This window comes from Falco biarmicus, chromosome 12 (genome assembly GCF_023638135.1).
Source record: "Falco biarmicus isolate bFalBia1 chromosome 12, bFalBia1.pri, whole genome shotgun sequence".
Lineage (NCBI taxonomy): Eukaryota > Metazoa > Chordata > Aves > Falconiformes > Falconidae > Falco > Falco biarmicus.
Genome location: NC_079299.1, coordinates 22,908,381 through 22,932,347, shown reverse-complemented (window position 1 = coordinate 22,932,347; position 23,967 = coordinate 22,908,381). Strand labels below are relative to the sequence as shown.

The 23,967-nt window shown below is 43.4% G+C and overlaps 1 protein-coding gene and 1 long non-coding RNA gene across 3 annotated transcripts in view; one reads left to right on the top strand and one right to left on the bottom strand.

The window, feature by feature from the left end:
• Positions 1-6,670: 6,670 nt before the first annotated feature.
• The window catches only part of VIT (vitrin), a 53,150-nt gene continuing 35,853 nt past the window's right edge, over positions 6,671-23,967 (top strand). Inside the window, exons 1-4 of one of the 2 annotated variants that reach the window (XM_056356963.1) lie at positions 6,671-6,902; positions 20,286-20,355; positions 22,246-22,311; positions 23,310-23,466. In XM_056356963.1, the coding sequence (XP_056212938.1) occupies positions 20,325-20,355; positions 22,246-22,311; positions 23,310-23,466 (254 nt within the window). In that variant the 5' untranslated portion in view covers positions 6,671-6,902; positions 20,286-20,324. The remainder of the gene's footprint in view (positions 6,903-20,285; positions 20,356-22,245; positions 22,312-23,309; positions 23,467-23,967) is intronic. The other variant, XM_056356964.1, reaches the window with a different exon arrangement.
• Positions 8,728-12,230, bottom strand: LOC130157427 (uncharacterized). Its single transcript, XR_008824872.1, has 4 exons — positions 12,135-12,230; positions 11,865-12,005; positions 10,700-10,813; positions 8,728-9,469 (listed from the first exon to the last, which is right to left on the bottom strand). It is a non-coding gene; the product is annotated as an uncharacterized LOC130157427 (long non-coding RNA).

Below are 23,967 nucleotides of genomic sequence, written 5' to 3'. Positions count from 1 at the left end.
ATTCGAGAAGAACAAAATCCATATGCTGCGCTTCCTACAGACCCAGTTCTGTTCAGTCACCATTCATTCTTGTTTGCAATAACTGCAAGTTCTGCCAAAAAACAGTTCTTAAAATTGATTTCCATTGTGGCAGCCTCTTGGTTTCTGATAGTGGACTGGAGGGTTGCAAATGTCACAGTCCACCTCTATAACATCATAACTTTTAAAGCTGGTTACACTCCTTAAGATTCAAAGCCCTGTGGCTATGAACAGAGCAAACTTCTCCCAAGCATCCACCCTTGTAATTTCCTCATCCCAAATGTGATGGAGGCTGTTCCAGCCTTGCATTTACTGTTTGCTTCATTTATGTTTCAACACAGCATTTGTGGCAGCTCTGTTCTAAATCTGGCATCAGGAATATGGGGCATAGGAGATATGGGTAGATTCAGCCTCATGGCAAAAATAATGAGGACTTCTTGATGCCCATGATAGCTCGCTGTTGTATTTCAAGTGCAAGTGCATCCTCCATCTGTTTTCTTTTTTCCTACAGCAATGTATCTCGAAACAATGAGAGGAAAGCAATACCTGAGCATCGCTGCTTTCTGCTGCAGTCCAAGATCTATAAGAAAACCCAGATGACTTGTTGGCCCTAACTAGCATTGCCTGCATGCCCACAGCTAATGCACTACACATCGAATCGCTCTCAGAGTATACAAACACTCTTCATAGATACTAGTAACTTCTGAGTTTGCTCAAATGCCTTATTAGATTCTCTTCTCAAGCCTGAGTACACTTTTCTTTATGTCTTTTGATTATTATAGAGGCAGACGAGGTCAAAAGTTTCCAAAAGTGACTGCCCAGAACTTACAGAAAAAACCACAATTAAAATCCACTCAAGTTAAAATGGTCACTTCTCAGTGAAAGGCTCAAGCTCTCCATGTATCAGTCACAGAAAAGGGTCTCTTTTCCCATTTCCCACTGTGAACCCTCATTTTTGAGCCTGCCCAGCTGGGACAGCAGGCTCCCAGGCAGACCCCATTCCCACACCATACTCTGCAGGAGATCCAGGGCAAGGGGCTTATCAGCTCTCGCTTGAACATTGCCTCCTGGCAAACCTGAAAAGGTTTATTTTGTCACCTTTTATCCCTCTTTTCCCTGTGGGGAGAACAAATGAAACGGGGACTTGGGGCTTACTGACAAAGCCCAGCTTCTCTACAGTCTCAGGAAACATGGCCATTGCCATCTTCACTGAGAAACACCCAGTGGGTCAAATTTACACAGTGTAAGTTTGGTATCCATCCATTTAAGCCAAGCATGCCAGCATTATGCATTCATTTGGCCCATGAGGTCTCCTCATTCATAAAAAGAAAAAATAGATGCTTGGCTACCCAGTTGCTCTGATTATTTAAAGAAGTTTCTGATGCTGGCAACAGCTACAGCATACATAATTCAGCCTCCGTACCTTTCTCGAACACAAGACAAACACATCAGTGTATTTTATATAAGCCTTCCAGGACATTGGTTATTTCATTTATATGAGGTCAATTTAGATGTAAGTGCTTTAAGCAGCCAAAGCCAAACAATGTTAACCCTCTCGTTGCCTTGCCACCCCAATTACACTTTAAACCTTCTACTGTGTTCTCAACATGCCTTGTTTTCTTCATGTATAAATTGTTTTCAAGCACAGATTACCTTAAGGTTAATAATACATAAGTTAATATTTGATTTCACAGAGTTTGCGAACGGCAGAAATTGAACTCCACTGCCACTTGTTAGGAGTTAACACTAACATGTGCAACCGCACTGCCTTTGGACAGAGCCATGTTGGACTCTTACAACTTGAGGAAGATTTTGCTCTCTGATGCCCGTGCTAGTATTTGTTGGAAAAGGCTTGAGGGTAATTGAGAGCAGAAAACTTGTTCCTTTCTGTTTAAGCACTTGGATGGGATTAGATGTGACGTAGCTACATGTGACCTTGCAGAAATCACTTAATTTGTCTGTGCTTTCTGTCCTTATATGCAGAGTCAGGAGTTCATAGTACTGGCTTGCTAAGCCTGCGGTGGTCAGCTGAGAAGATACATTGAACAGTTTCTGGGTAATGATCACAAGCCAGTTAGCTCAGCCCTAGATCACTTTGATTCCTTATACATTTCCTACTTGCAACCTGCAGAGCAAATGATCTCATGGTTTTAAAAGCATGGCCCACCACCCCATGCCAGAAAAGCAGTGTCCGCCTTGGGTCCCACGAGTGGGACAAAGACCCGGTGTGTGAGAGACACTGAGCTTTCCCCCTAAAGATCTCCCAGCCAAAGTTCAGATTTCTTTAAATATTTTGCAGGCACATCTTGTTCTGTAACATAGAAGAAGATGATTTGCTTTGCCTATGCCTACACTGGCGGAGCCGGGAGTCAGTCCCTCCCGAGTGTTGAGGTGATGAGCAGGATGGGTTGTGCTGCAGCACACATCTGGTCCACAGGACGTGTGTACCCATCATCAATTTGCACAGAAATTTACAGCCTTTGAAGCCACCACCCTCAGCTTTTCCTTAGACATTGACCTACTATGTGGTAAAAGCTTTCTCTTCTCCTTTTTCTACAAAAGTTTGGCCTATTCATGTAAATCACTACAGAAAGGCCAGCTAGGATCAAAAGATTATGGGCCAAGTCAGTAATGAACTTGGACTGAATCTGGATACCTGAGTAAACTACACCTACCTCTGATGGTGCTCTAACAGTTGTGTTCGGTCATGTCATTGCCTGCCCTCGGCACAGGGGCCATGCCAGCTGGTGAGCATCACACTCAGAGCACCTGAATTTATTCGCCATTTCCAAAGAGATGAGGTTTCCTCTGTTTCATTTACTTGTGCATCACTGCGTGCAGATGGAGGGAAACACAAGGGATCTTACATTTTTGTGTCGGCTGAAACATGTAAGCCCACTAGTTATATTATAAGCAAAAGCTTTGTTAAAAAATGTTGAATTCAGATTGTAATGAGGATTAGATCAAGTGTGGTGAGCTTCCTTTCAGTGAAGTCAGATTTTCAGCTGTTACCAACATAGCCTTTACCCTGCTGTTACCCAAGGCAATGTTTTTAAACAAAAACTGTGCCTTGAAAGTTCTGCATGACAGATGATCTCAAAATGAAGATTTATTTAAGGGTCTGTGACTAAGGTCCATCAGCAAGTGTCTGGTCTTCCAGGTCTGCTGCTAACTCTGTTTGAAAACACCAAACCTTCATACTGAGTCTTGGCCAGATTATCTCCTCTGTCTGTGCTGACATTGCTTACACATATAATATCTCCCTCTTTCTGCCCTTTTATCTTCAAGAGTGAAGGTTACATCCAAGTAGATCATAATTCAATGCAGTCTCTAAATTTTTCTCAAAAATGAAGAACCTTCTCAAACTCTTTTTGAAACAAAAGTGTTTTGACTCTCCGGTCTTGTTCGTTAGCTGCTTCCTCAAGACTTTCAGGGGACAGGTTAGAGGTCTGTGTTCCTTTGCTTTCAGGCTCCATAGTACAGTGGCAACAAAGCTACTCTGCGTGTGGGTGCTGCCCAGATGGAAATGAATAAAGCAGCAGTTTCACTAAAATATTTTACTGATGATAGTTACTGAGCTGCTGCTGCTGTGGTGAACTGAGGCTGTAATACACATCAGCCTTACTTACTGGGTATGTATGTAATGTGTACATATCTATGTCACACAGTAGTAAAGACTATACCCCCTGAAATTTGTCAGCAGCCCTAAGTGCACATTCATTCATTTAATAATATTTTCAGTGGGCCCTGCTAAATCCTGCTTTAACTAACGAGCAAATGAAAATACAATATAGTAAAAATTACAAACTACCATCACAAACAGTACTACCAGTTAGCAGGAAACTCAAGTGGAGGAGGCCCCTGACTAGAAGCAATGGTGAGAGACATGAGCACATGTAGATATGGAGCATTGCCCATCCCCTATAGACAACTGTGTTCAATACCTATTGTCTTCAAATTAGCGGCTTCCTGGCGGCGCAGTCACCTTTTTTTCTGAACAGATCTTTCCCTGTGGTAAATCCCAGCACTGAATTGGAGTCACACAACACGGTTCACCTCTTGCTTGTGCACTTTGTATTGCCAGCTCTTGGGTGGCGAGAAATTGCTTCTGTCAGGAAAGAGCAGAGGCGGCGGCACTCAGAAATGTTGTGATAAAAAGAGACAGCCAGTGCCCTCTTCAGTGTTTTGTTTTGATACTCTTCAGCTCTCCATTACACACGGTAAAAAGAGACTGAATACCCTGGATAATGACAAACCTAGATAGTTTTGCTTTTTCTGTCCACTCAGTGTTTCTACTCTGCAGTTCCCGGGATGCTCGTTTCCAAGATCCCAGGTTAGCTCATAGCCAGCGATGCAGATATATGCCAGCCCACTGCCAGCATCCCTGACCCCGAGCCCCAAGAGGTCCAAGATGGGAGAGCTCAGGTGGGTGCAGTGTGGAGTGGGCTGCGGCCGCTGCTGGGCTTCTGGAAGAGATAGAGCTGCGTTCACACACCACTGCATTTGAGCTAAGTCCTGCCAGGTCCACTCTGGCTCTTTGCCCTTGATACACTTTACCCACAAATTAGATAATTTGTCCATGGAAAATGAGAAATAGATCTATCAGCTTTTTCTTTTGTAAAACTACCACCATGCAGCAGTAACAATGAAGCATGACCTCTGTGTAGGCGCTGTCGCTGTTACTTCAACACCTTGCCGACCATGTTCCAGGTGCCAACAGCTACATCCCTCAATGAGCTGACGTGGACACCAGAAGCTGAACTTTAGGACGTTTTGCCTGTGAGTATTTCTATCAGCATCTGCAGGTAAGGAGTTCTTGTGGGGAATTCAGCCTTCCACTAGCACCTGGAAACAACACACAGACCCTTAGCAGCAAAACTCCAACATTTAGATGTTTGCCCCCTAGCACCTATGTACCTTTAAACTTCCAGTCCTAAGGTTTCGGTCTTTTGCCCATGACTGTCTGAACAAACAAACTCCAAAAGCCTTATGAAAAGGGTGATGACATTCTGAAACTGTTAACCTGAGTTAATAAGACTCTGGGGTGCTTTTCTGTAGGTCTTCTAGGTGGATATGCTACCAGATTTGCTGTTTGGAGAGACTTTCTGCCAGTCCACTGCATTCTGCCTCACAAGGGATTACCATGGCAAGCCTGAACTTCTGTATTAAGAGAATCAGATTAATTACGGATCATTGTATCCTAGTAACACAGTCATGACTTCTTGATAAACTCTTGATACTGTACTGGTTATTGATATAAGGAAATGATGATAGAATCATGGAATAGGTTGGGTTGGAAGGGACCTTAAAGATCACCTAGTTCCACCCCCCTGCCAGGGGCAGGGACACCCCCCACCAGCCCAGGCTGCTCCCAGCCCCATCCAGCCTGGCCTTGAACGCTGCCAGGGATGGGGCAGCCACAGCTTCTCTGGGCAACCTGTGCCGGTGCCTCACCACCCTCACAGTAAAGAAATTCTTCTTATATCTAAAACCTACCCTCTTCAATTTTAAAGCCATTCCCCCTTGTTCTGTTGCTACAGGCCCTTGTAAAAAATCCTTCTCCAAGTGAGCTGTTACAGTTTCCCTAAGTGCTGAAGCAGAGATTCACAAATAACAGGTAATCAATGTCACTTAAACCCAGGTAATCACTTTCCCTTAAACCAAATGTATTTATGGGATTGTTAGATCAGAAGTAGGCAGGAACTACATGTCTTTCCAACGTGTCCTTTGAACTCAATCTCCTGTATTTATAGTACATTATTTTTTTTCATCAATAATGATCTTAGATAAAACAGTGTATGTTCGCTCATATATGTTATCTACACACGCATATGTTATCTACAGACTTCTGAATACCTAGTGGAATTGCAGATTACCGTTTGCATTCCAGCATCCTTAAATAAGATGCCAGCCCTTTCTGTAATAATCTTGTAAATGCTGTGATCTTGATTGCCTCGACAAAATTTTCTTCTTCAAGTTACCCAAGAATTTTAGGAGACCTGTGTACGGATAAAAATCAGCCATTGTTTGTATCTCATTTGGCCAGGTCACACCTAATGAGTGCTGGTTTAGGAGTCTTTGAGAGCATACGATCAAATTCCTGTACCCAGCTGATCAGAAAGACACCCGTGCTAACCCTCTTGTCATACTTGGACATCCCTCCGCCCAGACGCACAGCCTCGCTCTGTCACTAACCCTCTGACTTCAGGGAAACTGCTGAGGGAATACGATGCTATTCACATGAGTAAAAGCATCACCGCCTGTCTCTTCAAAAGCTATTTTTCCTCTTTAAATCTGACTTGCACCTAACTAATCTGGTATTTATAATCTTTAAAGCTGTGTAGTTTACTCCCGGGTGCTAGTTGTAGTTCTTTTACTACAATGCTGAACTGCACAGGGAGACTGAAAAAAGTTCAGTCAAAAGCCGAGCAAAGCTTCACTTCCCAAAAGAGGAAAAGTGGACATAACTGACAGGCTAGGGCAAAAGGAGCATAGAAATCCCACCAAAAATATGTGGGAGGGAACATATATTTAAAATAGGACCGCCTAATTCAGCTGCTAAATCAGTGTAAGGAGCTCTGTATGTCTGTGTGTGCGGGAGGGAGAGGGAGACAGAGGGAGGGAGAGACAGAGAGGGAGAGAGGAGCAGAGGGAGGGAGGGAGGGAGGGAGAGCAATGTGCCTTTCACAGAGCTGGGAGCTTGATGGGAATGTTTGATTAGCTCCTCTCTGAAAGAGAAAAGGTGTCCAGGCCTCCCTCCGCTGCCTGCCTCTGCTGCTGTAGAATAATGTTGGCTGGAGTTCGGGGTAAAGAAAAGCTTGGAAAAAATAGCACTTTCATACTGTGTGGAGAAAAGGAATAGAAAGTTGCACACCTCGAGTAAGGTAATTCTGATGTCATTTCTCTGCTATATTTATTTATGGGGGAGAGGGGAGAGTTGTTTTTTTGCCTGTTGGTAATAGTTAAATGTACTCACTGCTAAGAAACTCTAGGGACATAGTTTTTTGTTTAGCCTTCCAGCTGTGTGCATAGGGTCAAAGACCTAAGAAAGTGAAGACACAGATGTAAATGAAACTGTACTTTAAATTATATATACTTCATTAGGTATTTATAAAAGCATTAAACCCCTGCTGTTAAAGTGGGCACATATACTCACTGCATGAACAGCAAGGGCTTAACTATTTAATAAAGAATTGTGTAGATTAGTCACACATCGATAGATGTATATATGCCTACTGTTCAAATAGTGTGTAATAGGCAATGCAACTTGTTCCTCGGTTTAAAACAGTTTCGCCTTCAAGACTTCGTCTTTGTTCCTTTGATCAATAGGAAGGTGTGTGTTGTATCATTAATTAGCACTATCTGACACTAGGGAATGCTAATCGCCAAGGTACAAAATGGAAAATGGTACTATTCCAGTGATATGTATGCTTACGGTGTGAACTCCCTTGCTAGAGGGATAGATCCAGATGTATGACCAGTACAGTAGCCTAGATGCTATGTATCCCTTTGTGCTGAGTGCTTGTTTTGCTGGTGAGGCTCCAAAACTGAATAGCATTGTCAAGCCTGCCACAGCCGTTCAGCTCTGCGCAGAGATTAGAGTCTCGGTAAGTCTCTTCAAAATGCAATTTCTCTCAGGCTAGTACAAACATGAACCAAATGCCCCGAGCAAACTTTCAACTCTACTTAATATTTTGTTCCTAGAGTTTATGGGAAATACACCTCATCCAGAGCAAAAAAATTGCAGGTTACAGAGGCAGATCCTCCCTGGAGAACACTCCTTTTCCTCTAACCTCTCCAAAATTTGAACAAAACACCAAAAAGAATCAAGCACACACAAAGAAAAAGTAGTTTAGATAGCTTTTAAAATACACATGACTGAGAACAGCAATGTAGTCATATATACTTACAGCTTGTATTTTACCATATACATCCTAAAGTTAAAAACACCTGGTGTTTGACTACGCTCAAAGAATGTGTTTTCCTGTATCTGTAGTACCATGTTCCTCAGATTTTATTCAGTTTATCACTTGAATGACAGTCACGGCTGTAAGACTGGTCTCTTTCAGAGATGCAAAGGGAGCTCAAGCAAAAATAACTGCATTACACACGCACGTTACTTTTGGAATATTAAATTAGTATCTTATTTTAAAGAGACTTATTTTGCTTGCATGTTTTATCTAATCCTTGAAGTTGCTGGGGTTGTTCTCACTGGGATGACAGAGAAGACTTGCTGTCTTTTTGTTATTCAAGACATAAGAAATATTTTTTTTAAAAAAAAAAGAAAACTTGACTGTCCTGCCACTATAACTGAGTATTGCTTTGTGTTTCCACCTGTAGTAGAACTGTTACGTTCTTAAGTTGCTCACTACTTTATGTAAGACACTTCTCTCCCTAGTAGTATTTTTACACATGACTAACCACTGGCAGGTTGAGCCAAGTAGTTTTACTAGCTAAACCAGGTTTCCTCACACTTGGGATGCAAGAAAACTATCCCATGTGGATTCTCTTGTGTCTAATAAGAATGAGATCCTACCAAAGTCTTTCCTTTCATGGAGACATTAACAAGGTGTTCCCTTTTCACCGTTACTTACTCCCTTCCACAGAAGTAGTAGTAGTAGGAAATAATCTTCACACTCCTTTTTGTCAAACTTGATTAATTGGAATATAGCTAAAAGGTGACTGCCTGAGCCACAGTGTGAGCAGACAAGCTGAAAAAAATGGGTTAATTACTTCATGTGAAATAACAGAATTATTTATTAATTCTGACCATTGCTTTTTAGAAAACATTGCTAAAAATAAACCACAAGTTTACATAACAGTGGCATCAAAGACTTCACTGTACCTACTCTGCCTGGAGAGTTTTTAACTTTTTCCTTTTCACCTCTGAGCCACAAATAAAGCTCTAGACAAAAAAACTGCCCAGTAGCTTTACGTACTAACCCAGAACATGCATGTTCGAGTCTCCACTTTACCAAAGGTCTCCTAAATAATAATAGGTAAGTCATTTAGGGCACCTGGCTGAAATAAGCAATTAAAGTGATAGCTCAGTTTACTATCTGCAGCTATGACTGTGTTCCTCCTGCAACATCTTGTGGTTAAACACCTAGAAAAAAGTGCTGCAGCACTCATGAATATGAACTCCCTGTACAGAGGGAATGGCATGGGCATGGGCACACAGTCCCTCACGGAGCAGTGAGGCACATCTTGGCCCATTGCAATGGGTGGGGAGGCACTACCTTTTCTGGATGGGGGGGTGAAAAGCAGTAATCCAATATTTCCTGACAGCCCTGGGGCATGTTCTGGCCCCCTGAAGCTCTGAGGACTCCTCCAGCATGCTGCAACACCAGCTGAGGCTTAGACCTCTCATTCAGGGCTCCCAAAGTGGACATTGAACAGCTGTCAAGTCTTCCTTCTCAAAGCCCATCCATCATACAGGTCGTATCGGTCACTGTTGGAAAACAGAAACACAGAACAAAACAAAAATAAATGCAAAATTGAAGTTTGGGTGGGTTTTGGTTTGTTTGTTTTTTGTTTTTTTTTTAAGGAGAGAAAAATAATAGTCATAGTATGTGTGGTACATAAAGCCAGGGAGGATGCAGCTACAGCAGCCACAGGTCTGTCCTCCTCACCTTTCTCCTGTGTAGTTTTTTAGGCCAGAGTCAGAGAGAGAAATAGGTGCTTAACACCTACTTAGAGCACTTCAATTCCTCTTTTGAACTTGCTAGGGCACAAGGAGCCCCCTTGTCCCCTTGCTGGCCTGGGGTGCCTGTGCTAGAGCTCAGCTGGGACCTGGGACAATGCAGCCCCTGTTCGGCTGCTGTCACACAGAGACTATAATTATCTCTCTTCTAATGACCAGCCAGGCAAGATAACAGTTTTTATGCTATGTTTAGAAAACAATGTCTTACTACAAATTGACTGTTCATTGGCCTGTAAAAGAGCCTCTCTAACAGTCCCAGAGCAGCTGCCATTCTTTTGCATCCCTGTTCCTTTATTTGCTGCACATTTCCCACTTGGAAAACTTGGATGAATGCTACTCAGCAGCACAGCCTCCCCCTGCCACAGAAGAGGCCTGGAGAGGTGCAGAAGTGCCTTATGAGTAAATTAAACTCGGACTGTCTGGCTCACCCCAGCCTGCATCGCCCTTGTGAGCCCTCTCAGCCCCCAACGCCAAGGGGCTGCAGGCACTGCTGCGAGTCCTGCGGAGGGGAGCAGCAAGGCTGCCTTTTCCTGGCTCCTGATAATGCCCTGAGGAAAGCAAGCTGCCACAAAAAGTGGGATGTGAAGGGACTTGCTACAGAGAGAAGAGGAGCACGTATTACTGATGGGCTTTTCTTCCAGTGCTGTGGCCCACAGACAAGTCGGGGATCTACTGAAATTACGTAGGCTCCTAAGGCATCTATGGGTAGCTATACTGGCCAGCTGAGACTGCAGCCTCTGTGCATCTGACCCTTGGCAGACACTGGGAGGTATCAGAAGTGGGCAATCCTGACAGCATGGCACTCATGGGTTAGCTACCCAAGTATTTGCTCTGAGCTCTGCAAACATTTTGTACCAAACTGTGCTGGGGCAGCTGTACATTTAGTGGTGTCTGAGGGCTGCTCCCACACCCTCTGCCAGTGTCCTGCCAGCAGAGAGCAGAGCCTGCTCCCTCTCCCTGCAGCCCGCTCACCCTCACCTCTGTTACCACCTTCTCTGAGCTGGCATCTCCGCTCTCCTCTGCAGCAGGACATCGCTGGGTTGCCTTTGGCTACCTTTCCTATTCAGACTCATTTTTCAGCACATGAGGCCCCTGGGAAAAGAAAAAAAAAAAACAAAAAAACCCCCCCCAAAAAACAGAAAGTGCTGATCAGAAAGAAAATTTCTCAATTACCTGGAATCAGCAATATTTCTCATGAAAATGTATTTTAATTAGAAAAAAATAACACCATCTGCAGCTTCTGCTTTCCTTTTTGAAGCAGAGCACCCAAATCTATAGCTTATATCCCAAACTGGATATATCCCAAACGTTTGCCTTCAGAAGCAGCTTCATTGAAATCATCTAGGTTTAAGCAGTTCTTAACCGGACGAGTTTTATTGTCAGGACTGAACTGGCTTTCTGGCACCCATTAAGTCCATCCTACCTTTGCTTTATCTCCAGAGCTTCAGAGTGCATTAAGAGGTCAATGGCACATTAAGAACATCATCTGCATCAGTTATCCTTAATGCATCTCATTCTACAGGTCATGCCATAGACATAGATATCAAAAATACTCTTAGTACAGTACCAACTTCCATTTTCAAACTGTTTTCAGCCTGTCACCCTGTAAAATAGCTTTGTAAATGTAACACATGTAGCACAGCAGCCAACAGTCTCTCAGCTAGCAGTGGGATTCATCTGAGAAAAAATGCATTAATTGCCAAGTGACAGCTTTACATGCGCCAAAATAACTGGGGAAATTCTGAATGAATTTGTGTAGCTTCATGCAGTCCTTTAATGTCCCCACCAGGATGAGCTGAGGATTTCCAGCACCTCCAGGCTTGTACATAAAACTGTGGAAATTTTTACTTCTCCACAATCATTCGTTTATAGGGAAGTTTGGATGTGGCCATCTGTGTGCTTCTTGATCTCCCTGCCAGGTTCCTTTAGGGATTCAGAAGCCTCCATTCTTTTTATTTTCCCCAGATACTTAGTTCACCCTTAAGTCTGTGGAACAAGGGTGAGACCTAGAGGAAACCTGGCAGCAGCACTGTGTATCCTGGCCCTGGTCACCTTCAGCGAGTCACAGTTAAAGGGTAATGGCTCCGTAACTCCGGGGGCTATTTTCACAGCTGCCAGCCACCTAAGGATGATGGGAACCCACCTTGCTCACCATGGTAGGGGGCCATCATTCTCATCTCTCTTGCAATGCATCTGCAGCACTCCAGCATCTTGCTCCGGGCTTGGTGGAGGAAGTTTTTGGACGTGAAGCATACGAAGAAAGAGATGCTGTTTGGAAATGAGGCTCAATGGGAAGGAGAGGAGTGTCCCGATGAGGGAGGGGAAATGTTAGAGAAGTTTAGAGTAGTTGTGATGGAACAACTTGCTAGCAAAGTCAAATACAGGCATCACACAAGTCAGACAAATCTTTTACCTTGCTTTGGGGGCAGTCTTTCTACCAAAAGCATCTCAAAACATGTGGTAATGTGGGATGTAAGGTCTCAGGCTTCCATGGTCTATGTCATCAATTCTCAATGGTGAAATAAGAAATGCATAAGTTAGGCAATAATTAGATTTGAAGTAGAAGCTCATATGGTAAACCCCTAAAGCAAAAGTACAGAACAAATTTCCTGAGCAGGGAAGTAGATTATGCAATATTGTCGTCTGCAGGTTTAGTTTTGTTTTAAAAACAAAAGACCATAAATTAAAAATTCCTGCTCCCAGTCCATGTGATAAGCAGTTTTCCTTTTTGATCTTGGGGTCTCAGAAACAGAATCCTGTGATTCATCTCTATGCCAAACCAGCAGGTTTTAAAAGCTTCTAATATGCAACATCAGTAAATCAGTGCCAGCCTGGTCCTGAGACACAGTTCTCAACAATTTCTGGCTGCCACTTACACTGTTGTGGTGTCCAGGACTGGGATCTGGAGGCCACTTTCTCTGGCACCATGTTTTGTAGCTCTTCAGGTTCCCTCCTAGGCACATTGACAGGCATGACTTGGGAAGCACAGCCATCCCTCATGCTGTCTGAATAACCCATATGCTAGAGAGCCCGCTCCTGCCAGTTGCCAAGGGCTGCCAAGACATGTGCCATAAGGCTGCACAGCTTGGCCCACACTATGTCAGCCCTGTCACCAGCACCTCCACCAACAGCATGTCTTCAGAAACCCAGCACTACCCATAATAGCCTCCTTCATAATGCTGGCACCCACGCAAACCCACAACTTGCTTTCATCCCCAAAGCAGCATGGAGTCCCGAGATGTCTTCCGTACTCGTTAAAGAATGGAAACAGTACTCACAGGTCCACAGTTTTCAAATGGCTCCCCACAGGTGAGAGACCTCAGCCTGGACGTGCCTGTTGGGCTACAAGTGGCTGCAGACCTGCCCGGCGGGAGGGGCGCAGCTGCCGCGGCCTGTGACAAAGCCAAGGCAGCAACGGGCACGGGCCAGGGAGGTTAGGCTGGCACACCAGCAAGGTGTGAGGCTCCATCCTCACCACAGCCTTTCACCATGAGACCTCGAGGAGCAGGACTCACTGCTGACCCAGGAGGAGACAGGACAGACTTCCAAATCCAAAGATCTCTCTGGAGACAACAGCAGAAAAAGATCCAGCTTATCCACAGATTTATTCATCGACTGCCTGAAGGCTAGACTAGACTAAGGACAAGCTTTTGCTGTGCTCTGTGAGGAGTCTGAGACAGCACAGGTCTGGTGGGTGGCCTTAGGACCCCCTCACAGCTCAGACTAGCAGGACACGAATGCCACCTCCACTAGGAGATCCAGGTGTGCCTTTTGCACCTGGCTGCCACAACAGCTCACGCATATCCTCTGAGCATCCAAGTGGCACTTCTACATCCCATGCCTAAGGAAGAGGGCAGCCTGGATTCCACCTGCAGGGCATGGGATGGGGTGGCCACGCACAAGGTCCTGGGATGTGGGAGTTGAGCATCCTGCCCCTCGGCTGACCCTGCAAGGAAGCAAAGGTTTTGGAGGTTCCAGCAAGGCAGCACTAGATGACTGAGGGCCATAAGGCATTTGAGGGCTGTTTTCTGATTTACCTTTTGTAGCAACCTCCTTTGTAGCGTGGGTTGGTCTTCTCCAAACTAAAGGTATCAGAGAGATATCCAAGAGAGCTGGAGGGAAAGGTTCCCAGGAAGGAATAATACAGTTAGTCAGGAAGAAACAGTATTTGTTGAAAATTATAAAATATATGAGGGGGGGTATGTTAAGCAGTGCAAGAAGCATGAGACTATCCCTTTTGCAGAGAACTATAATGCAAAACTGAAACTACTTTCTTAACTTTCTTTCACTGGTTTCCACCACAGGAGCAGATTCCAGCTTACCTTTTAAAAATGCTTTCTACATCTTGCTCGGTGCTTCCTGATTTGCTGAAGGTATTTTGTGTAAGATGCGTCCTTGATTAAGTTGTCATTACTGGACATCGATTAATTTCACCACTTACTGCCTTATTTCAAACCAGTGCCACACGCTATGGTAGTTCCAAATATATGTTTTTAATTACATATATTTTCTGCACACTTATCCAACCAGTCCATGCCTTTGGTATGAGGCATCAGTTGTCACACTAACTGCAGGAGATACTGAACTGATACAGGTTTTATGTGAGATGTATAAATTTATTAGCATGCTTAAGGATCAGTTTTGGTTTTGACCTAGACATGTAATGCAGGTTTGTAGTAAAGGGATACACATAGCGTTAATAAGCAGAGCATAAACATCCTGAAGTTTCTCTAAATTTCTGCTCCTAAGTTTCTACCAAAAAAAAAAAAAAAAAAAAAAAGTGTCAAGTTTTGTTTCAACATGCTACAGAAATTCCAAAAAAACATCCCCAGGGTGATGTGCAGTTTCTTCAGTGCCTTTAACACAAATTCTTCACTTTTAGACCAAATATGTACCTTTGGGGGAATTCTGACACACTATAATAATTCTCAGTTTGCAGGCAGCACAATAGCATGGTTAGTCAGCACTCTTTTCCTTGTGCATCCAACCTGAGAAACCACGTATTGCACTTCAAAAAGTCACTTTGACTTAAAACAATTTGTTGGAAAAAGCAAATGGTGCATTTTCTAAAAAGTGAAAGAAATGTGGCTACAAACCTCATGCCACAAAACTAGCCTAGCAGCTGGGCACCGCTGAATTGCGGGTACTTCCCTTTGCCCTTCAGTTTCTTGGGGGGATCGATGGTACCTGGCTGGGGTCTGGCTGATGTTAAACAGAAGTAGCTAAATTAGAAAGGGGGAAAGAAGTTCTCTGCAACAGTGAGCAAGCTCCAACGTGCAGAAAGAGCATGGGCTTGAGCCTGGGAGTGAGGGGGGCAGATACATGAGCAGACAAGAGCTGTGGTGGGGAGGAGGATGGAGGGAGGGAGTGCTCTGGACAGGGATTCACAGGTTTGAGCTAACAGTGATCCCCAATGAGCCATAAAAGCTGAGGATCAAAATGAAAAGAACCAATGCATGATACATGAACAGAAACCAGGAAAGTACAGCGTAATGACCCTCACAGAAATCATCGCCTGGATAGTCCAAATTATATTTTCTCTGTGAGTGGGTGACACATTCTAAATGTATCTCTTCCTCTGCTGGAAGGGGCAGGTCAGGCCAGCATAATTGATGGTTATCTTGCTGAGACAGATGAAAAAGTATAATCATTGCAGTTTTATTTAGGCTCTGAGAAAGGTCTGGCAAGTTAAATCACACTGTACTTTTAAATAAATTACCTTCTTCTGAAAGAGCTCTGTGGAAAGTAGAGAAATCATTCATCACTGTTACTTCAACCTTATGTTGGTTTAATTTCAGGGCACTGAATGAATACAAAATGAGCAGTGCAGGGCGGCTTGAGTATTTTTATTTGGCTCTAAATTGATGGGTATAACATCTTTTCATTATACCTACCTGAATGGAGTTATTTTGGACTACATTCTTCTTGCAAATCTGCATATAAACATTTCTTAAGGCAGCTCTGAAAAAAAGGACTCCTGTGCCCAAAGTGCAACATAGGTAGAATTTAGGCGTCTGAATCCACCCATTCCTCACTTCAATGACTTGAGAGTGACTTGACAGGTACCCCCCAAGAGGTACTGGCTGCCAGCAGCCCCCCAGACCTCTTCTGAGTCAGGGACCTCATGCAGCAGAGCAGGCACCATTTAAAACATGATGTGGCAGCCACAATAATGAAAGCTTTTGTAATGGGGAGCAAGTGGTGAGAAAACAAGAGAAGTTATCATCAGGGATAACTGTATCTGGGCTGTCCGTGGCCTCAGAGAGTTTGAACCCATGCTTCCTTCACCACCAAAGATGTCCCCCCATCACCAGACTCCAGAGCACTAAAGACTGGGACAGCCCACATTCCCCGTGATGAAGCAGGACCCCCTGCAAGCAGGAATACCAAACGTGGCGTCTGAACGAAAGCATGTGAGAAGGGGACCTGACTTGCTGCCTGCCTGGGAGCACAGCAGAGCCAGCATCTGGCTTGACTCCTGGAAGGAGCACGTGTTTCACAGCAGCTTGCTACTGCATAAAAAGTAGAGTGAATTCAGGGAGAGGGAATGTCCTAGGAGCCTACACCCTTGGCTACATCCTACATCTTGGGGTCCCAGGAGCACAGTGGTCTCATTTCAGTAGGGAGGGGAGAATATGCCTGGGCATCCAGGGTGCCCTCAGGCATGGCACCCTCCCTCTCAAAAAAATCTCTTCAATCACTTTGTCGAGTGCCTACAAGGGCTGAGCCCTCTGTTCCCTCCGGGGTCACTCTGAACTCTTGGGGCATCCCCCAGGCAGAGGCCACAGCCTCTGAACTAGCTACCTCTGTAGAGCAGCGTGGTGTAAACCAGCACGTGTTTGAGAAATGGAGCACCGCCCAAGCCCTCAGCACCCATCTCTGAAGCAAAAGGCCTGAAAGACAAGGAAAAACTGTGGCAGCCATGCCCTGCTGCCCAAGGGGTCAGTACCGCGGGGGCAGAGGGCCACCACTGACCGCAGCCACAGAAAGCAGCTGGCAAACAGTCTGTAGGTACTGCCTAGGTGGTAAATAAAATTAGTCAAAACTAATAGCTCTGACTGTAATCCTAATGCTAGCTCAAAAGCGTAAAGTCCAGCATCCCATGCAAACAAGCTCACCCTTGCAAAATAGCACCTTGGATCTTACCTCTTGTTACCCAGCCTGGGATACTTACAGGGCAGTTAAGCCTCTGAAATGAAATGCAGTTATCAACTCGGCTTTTCTGGCTCAGCAGAACTCATTACCTGCCTTTTTAAAGTAAACAGCCACTTAAATATCTTTTTTTTTTTTTTTTTTTTAATGTACAGACTTTCAGGGCAGCACAGTGCACTGAGGGTACATCATTCCTTCCCTCTGACAAGAAAGGGGGTGAAGCTAAATCACGTGTGACAAGCATGAGCAATATTACCTAGCGCACACCAAAAGCAACAGCTATTGTACTGCCCAGCAAGGTACAATACCACGGGAACAGAGTCCAAGCATTAAGCAAAGAAAGGGTTAAACAATTTTTAATGAGAGACAAAAGAAATCTGAAATATTTTATTCTAGAAGATGCTGATTATCTCTTGTTTATCCAAGCCAGTTTACTCACACCTACACCAAGCCCACTTGGTTTCCCTATAAAGGGCACATATTTAACTCAACCCACAGTGTCTAGAGATCATGTTGTTAACTCCACCCGACTTGCTCGGACAGCTTTCAGACAAAGTCCTCTTCTGTTTTTTTATGGTGCCCGTGCTGCTGCGATATTACAACCCCTTGAGAAGGGGAACAATAACACACACTATTGTGGGACAAAGAGAGTACACAAATTAATTTCTGTGGCACAGGAGATTACAGGAGATAAACTGCTTACATCTGCAGAGACAAAGCACGTGGCACCAGCAAAGAATTTCGGTTTGCACGTGGAATGGAGAGCAGCGCCTTACACCAAAAATCAAGGACTTAAAACCTACACTTCCATCAGAAAATGTTATCGTTTGCCATACAGTGACAGTTTAGATGATTTAAACCATCTGTTTGTTTGTAGCATGTAGCAGCTTTCTCAGCTCTTTCTAAAAGTCAAGCTGCTAATAAAAGGTCAGCATAAAAAATTATACTTTAAATGCAGAAAGAATAGTTTTCTAACTCTATTTCTTCCCTAACATTCAAGGTTTTTCAAGTATTTGTGGTAGAGAAAAAGTAACTGACATTCTTTCAAACAGAACTTTGATTTTAAAAGGTAAAATAGGATCCACACTGGGAAGGAGGTGCTTCTTACTACATTTTTACTTGACTTAGCTGGGATTTAAGCACATGTTAATGTAATGCATATACTTAACTGCTTTTCTGGCATAAGGTAGTCTGAATGATACAGATGGGAAAATGTACTCTGATAAACAAATATCCAGCATAAAATTCCAGAGATTTAATACTGAATGGTCACTAGTTTCCAGTATTGACCAGGGCTGCAAATACTGCATTAATGGAAATCTGGTAAGGAGAAATCTCAGCGAAATCTCACACTCCAGACTAACCCAAAGTTGAAACATCTCTCTTTGTTTTGATGAGATCTATTCATTTGGTAAAGGAACAATAGCTTTGTGTTTAACAGCAAAGATTCATTCTTGATCTACAGATAGAACATCCTCAAACCTCCCAGTGGATCTACACAGACTAAAAAGCCTATTATGTGCATGGATTGGAGCCCTGCATTCCCCTTCCTTCCCAGAGGAACCAAAAACCTCAGTCTTATTCCAGGCTGTTGCTCCTTTTTATCAGTTTGAAGTAGCAGGTGCCATGCTAGCACACAGTATAAGAGATCTCGTACGGCTTAAATCAGGTGACTCCCTATGACTAAACCCAGTGAATGCACACAGACTTCCCACAATGGAAAGCTTGGAGCCTCTAAGCCAGACACTTAATGGTTGGCAGTGTAAATCCTCCAGCACTTTTCTCCATGTGACAGCCCAAGGTCTGAAAGCTACACAACCCCCCCTGAGACTGTTGCCACCAGAGGCATGTCACAGGATGTCTATGCATTTTTCATGGCAAGTTAGTGCCTAATATAGAAATTAATATAGTGGCAAAAATAAGTTTCTTTACTATTATGCTCTATTTCCATCAGGATGCTAATATAAACTGTACCAGCAAAAATAGAGTCCTCAACAAGATGCTTTTGGTGTAACTATGACACAGGAGGACTGTTTTAGGGAGATCACTAAGGAAAGATGTAGTACTACTAGGAAGTCATAGCATTAGTATGTCCTCGCATTTGAAGTTCTCTGACCGCAGCACAGAAGCAAAAAATTGGAGGTGCAGCTGGTCCATGTAAAAAGGGTTATAAATTATATAGGCCTAGAACTGGCTGAACTCAGTTTAGCCTAGCATGCCATTTTAGTCTTCCTCACTCAAGAAGCATGTGGCTTACTTGAAAAAGAAGAGCAATTAAAATAAAAAATGTGGAAACACTGTGTATGAAGACAGATTGCAGACTTTTTTCTCTCTCTCCTGTATCTGCCTTGTCAGCCTGAATTTCTTTCTGGGGCAGCTGAAACCCTGGTTCTGAGTACATGAAATGCTATGTGAAATCTGCCACCGTCATTTTTCCAGGAGGCAGATATCTTGTTTTTCCTGATCACTTGCAGCTTTAACATTCCATGTATTTTCTTCCTTGATAGCAAGCTAGTTTTTATTTTAGTACAAATCTTCCCATTTATAGGCATGTAATCAGTTTCTTCGAAGACCAAGTTTATTTTGATCCTTGAGTTTTTCCTCTAAAACACACAAATATTTCCCCTTCTCAGGCTTTTTACTCTGATAATTGTCAAGCATCTTGTAGCATTTTAATGACTGAGATTTATTATGAGCATCCAGCCCAGGATTCCCTCAACAATCACCAAATAACTGCAAAAGCAGCATGGGAGGTGATGCTGAGGAAGAGCTGAGAGGGGTTATCTCTGATAAGTTTGTGTTCTTGTAGCCTGGTCAAGAGCTTCAGGCATGGCAGGATCAGGAACCACATATGCAAATCCACAAAAAAATCCAGATGTTCTGACAGGATCCTCTTAATCTCAGGTGCTTGTGCGCATGTGCACAGGCACACACACATACATCCTCAGAAAATGGAAGAAAGATTCTTTACACAACATCCTTCAGGATTGAACAGATTTATGTTCCCCCCAACTTTATCACATTACATCATGCATTTTGATGTGCAGGCAATATGATTCTGTGACTATGTCTTAGAAAAGTAGCGAATGACCTTGAATAGCTGTCAGAACATGTCCATACCCATCATGCCCTCTCCTGCCACTGGTTTCAGAAATAAGTATGTGGAATGAAATCTCAGTATCCTAAGGCGAAAGGCAAATCTTGGACAGAAGTAAAACATTAGTCCATGGGAGTGCCACAGCCCAAACACCATCTGCTCTGGGGACACCAGCTGCTCTACAAAGCATGAGAAAGAGGATGCAGTACGTGAGGACTGTGAAAGGTTAAAGAGTGTGCACAGTTCCTCTTCCCCCATAGTGTCACCTGTGATACCTTCAAATGCATCCTGATGTGCTCTTCTTTTCCTTTTCAGTGCTCCTTAGTGACACATCCAGATTTTGCTTTACTCACCATGAAGGCCACAGTCATTGCAACCTTCTTCGGTAAGTACAGTCAACGTGCTGCAATTAGTAGTTTTGTGGGTTTGTACTTTCCTGTCCTGGCTGACCAGTGGCTGCTGGCTTCTTCTCTTCCCTTTGGACGCCATGGATGATGAAGCTTCCAATATCAGGTGGAGTAAGCCTTGGCACAGCTTTTCAGAAACAGGCTACCCAAACTTCTTGACTTTGGCATAGAAACAATAGTAATTACTTGCAGAGATCTCCAAGTCCATGACCATCTACATGCAGTCCGTATCAGATGGCACAACTGGGCCTGAAAAATGTAATCTAAAGAATCCTTCCAAAGAAAATTCAGCTGTTTCTTACATGGGAGCATCCCTATCCAATTTTATTCTGTGTTCTTGCTGTTTCAATGAACAGGAAGGTGCCAAAGGAAAAAGGCTAGAAATGTGTCTTATTTCTTTTCCTCTGGAAGTCAGACGGGATCTTGGTTTTTGGGAATGTGTAGAGACTCCAGAATTTGCAATTCATCTTACACAAACACTCTGGTTGACCAAGGATGATTTCTTAGTGTGCTTTACTTACATGTCTCCCTTTAATGGAAATGCAGCCACCATGTAGCCTAACTGTGCTGTACGACTTTAACTGTGATAATCCCAGGCAATATTCCCTCTAGCCAGGATCCTCAAGTCTGGCAGGGCAGCCATTCTCAGTTCAAATTCATAGCAACCTATGTAGTTCTTCTGCCTTTATTAAGAGACCAAATTACTTTCTCCACATTAAATTATGCCCTAACATTGCATGAGATTGGGCCTTCCCATTTTATTTTACACTGGTTCGCTCCTTTTCTTTCTAACTACGGTTTTGCCTTGGTTACACAGCTGCAGCAGTGACAAGAGGCCCCAATACTGCATCTATACATTGTCCCTTCAGACGCTGTGAGCCCGATTTTTCTTTTGAGCAAGCTCGAGGAGTGATTAAGTCTGCAAACTCTCTGCAACCAGTCTAGGGGAAGGAGAGCATAAAAGAAAGACATAAGACCACTGTTGCATGTACTAGTAAGATTAACTTAACAAATGACGATAGGATCAGCCAACACATTGTAGAGAGAGTTTCAACTCCCTCTGAAAGCTCAGACAAGGGAAAGGTGAATAGGACAGTCAAGATATTGGCAATGAAGTTACTAATTACCCATACTATAGTGCTTATAAAATACACACAGAGAACAAAGAGCTCTTGTATGTCATGCACTTAGCAAGCAAACCTAACGAGGTAAGCTACACACATATATTATGATGTATGTTTTAATGTAACAGTGTATGTGTCTTTTACTATTATACTTTTCAAATCCTAATTCTACTTACTGAAGAAAACCAGTGTCCTTGCTGGGACAGGATACTGGACATGCCACACTAGAACCTCATACGGTCTGTAACACTGCCCAGTATCCTACGCCTGCTACCAGCAGTGAGTGAAATGCCATAGTGCATGATTACAGGATAACTTCCCCACCAGGTTATTAAGAAGGATTTTTCTTTCCCTAACTTCCCAGTTGCTTTATGCACAGAGCATGCTGTCTCACCGACATCTCTATGACACCAATTACAAAGAGTTTCCACTGGTTGTGGAAATCCTGGAGCCTTTTGTGGTTTTCTGGACTACATGGACTAAATGGCATCTTTTGATAACGAGTTCCACAGATGAATGTGTGAGTTGAACTGATCTTTAATCGCCTTCAAAAAATTGCCCTGCAGTAGGTGCCATCTTGCCTGAAGTTAACCAACAAGTAGAAACCTCGCTGTGGCTGAAAACCTTCCCATTTCATTTTTTCAGCCTGTTGATTCAAATTTGGGAAATGTCATGCACAGGAGCTTGTGGTGACTGATGTTGATAGTCCCCCTTTTTCCTGATACTATCTTTTCTTTGTTTCAGGTGTGCTTCTTATGTGTACATATGCAGCTAAGGAAGCCACAAAGAAGATGAAAAAGTCTAAGCTATGTAAGTGGTCCCAGTAGAATTCTTGGCTGCTTTACAGCAGGCATGTCTGATGCATTTAAAAAGTGCAAAGTGAGGTTATATTCTGGTAAATTTTCACAATTGTCTGCAGAGACATTAACAGATTCTTTTGTGGAAATCAGATCACTAAGTGTGAGCTACTGACCGTGTGTAAAAGGGAAATGGTGTACTTCACTACTAGAATGTGTCTTCATATGTCATTAGGTACCACACCAGGATCTAAGCAAGTGCTAAGGTTTTCACAGAGAGAGAGAGATAAATACCTGAAATGGACCTGCTGTAACACAAAGTATTTGTAGCTGATTGGCATGAGACGAGTACTGCATGTCCTATGCAGTAGGATATACACATTTCAGCTATACTGCTGTAAGAGTATTTCTGTCCACAGACTATTTTACTCATTTAGCTGACAAACAAACCTGCTGCAAGGTTGTGAACTCACACTTCAACCCCTTACTTAAATTGTACCCAGGAAATAGTTTTAACAATTAAGGACAAGATGATGGGCTGTGGCTGCAGCCTGACATTCTAGATGGCGCAGAGCTATAGGAGCACAGCAGGAGGCTTGGGAAGCACCCTGCCTCGTGTGTGCATAGTCTTTCCTGGTCCTGAATCACAGCCACCTCTTCCCCTACCCGCTCCTTCCCATATGTTAACCACAGCCTGGGTGACTACATTTCTTTCCCCCTCCAGCAAAGTGTCATGATGAGTACTTCCTTCAGAGAAGTAAATGCTGAAGGTCAGAAATATCCTCAGCTTCTTTACTTCATCCTTGGTTACAGCCACATGCCTAGGTATAGGAATTATTACATGTTAGACTGTAGATGCAGAACACATAGACACATCCTGCATCCCAACACCATTGATATGAAGGTATAAGAGAAGGGCAACCCTGTCACTCAGTTACTCATTGCTTCATGACAAAATCACTCAGCTATGAAAACGTTCAATCTGACTTTACCAAGATTTTACACTCACAGATGTACCCCAGATTGATTGCGATGTCAAGGCGGGGAAGATAATCAATCCAGAATTCATTGCGAAATGCCCTCCTGGATGTCAAGATGTAAAATACCGTGTTTATGGCACAGACATTTATGCTTCCTTTTCCAGTGTGTGCAACGCTGCAATTCACAGGTGAGTGAGTTTAAATGAACAGGGCACTCAGACAAAACTGTGATTTCAGCGTAGGAAGCTCTCAGCTTTTCAAACCCTTTAAAGCTCCCACTGCCTTGTAGGTTTGATTGCAGGCTGCTGTTCTAGTAGAAAACCTGTGAGAAAGACTATGCGCGATGCAATGCATCCAGTTGAAATCCATCATATCTGAAGACATTTCTCAGCCTTTGGAGAAACATCTCAAGATATGCAGATCTTTCATTCATGCATAGAAAATTACTATTGTACTATGATTATTCAAGTGGAAGACAGGGATGGAGTTGCTGCTACTAATAAAACTTCAGAAAAAAATAAGCATCTCACCCATGATGAATACATATAACTCTCATACTTCTGGGATTGGTTTTGGTTCTCCAGATTTGAATTTAACTGTCCTTGACATCAAAGGCTGAGTAATGGGCTTTCCTATCACAGAAAAAAACACTGGGCAAGAAAATCTGTAATACAAATTTTACAGCACAA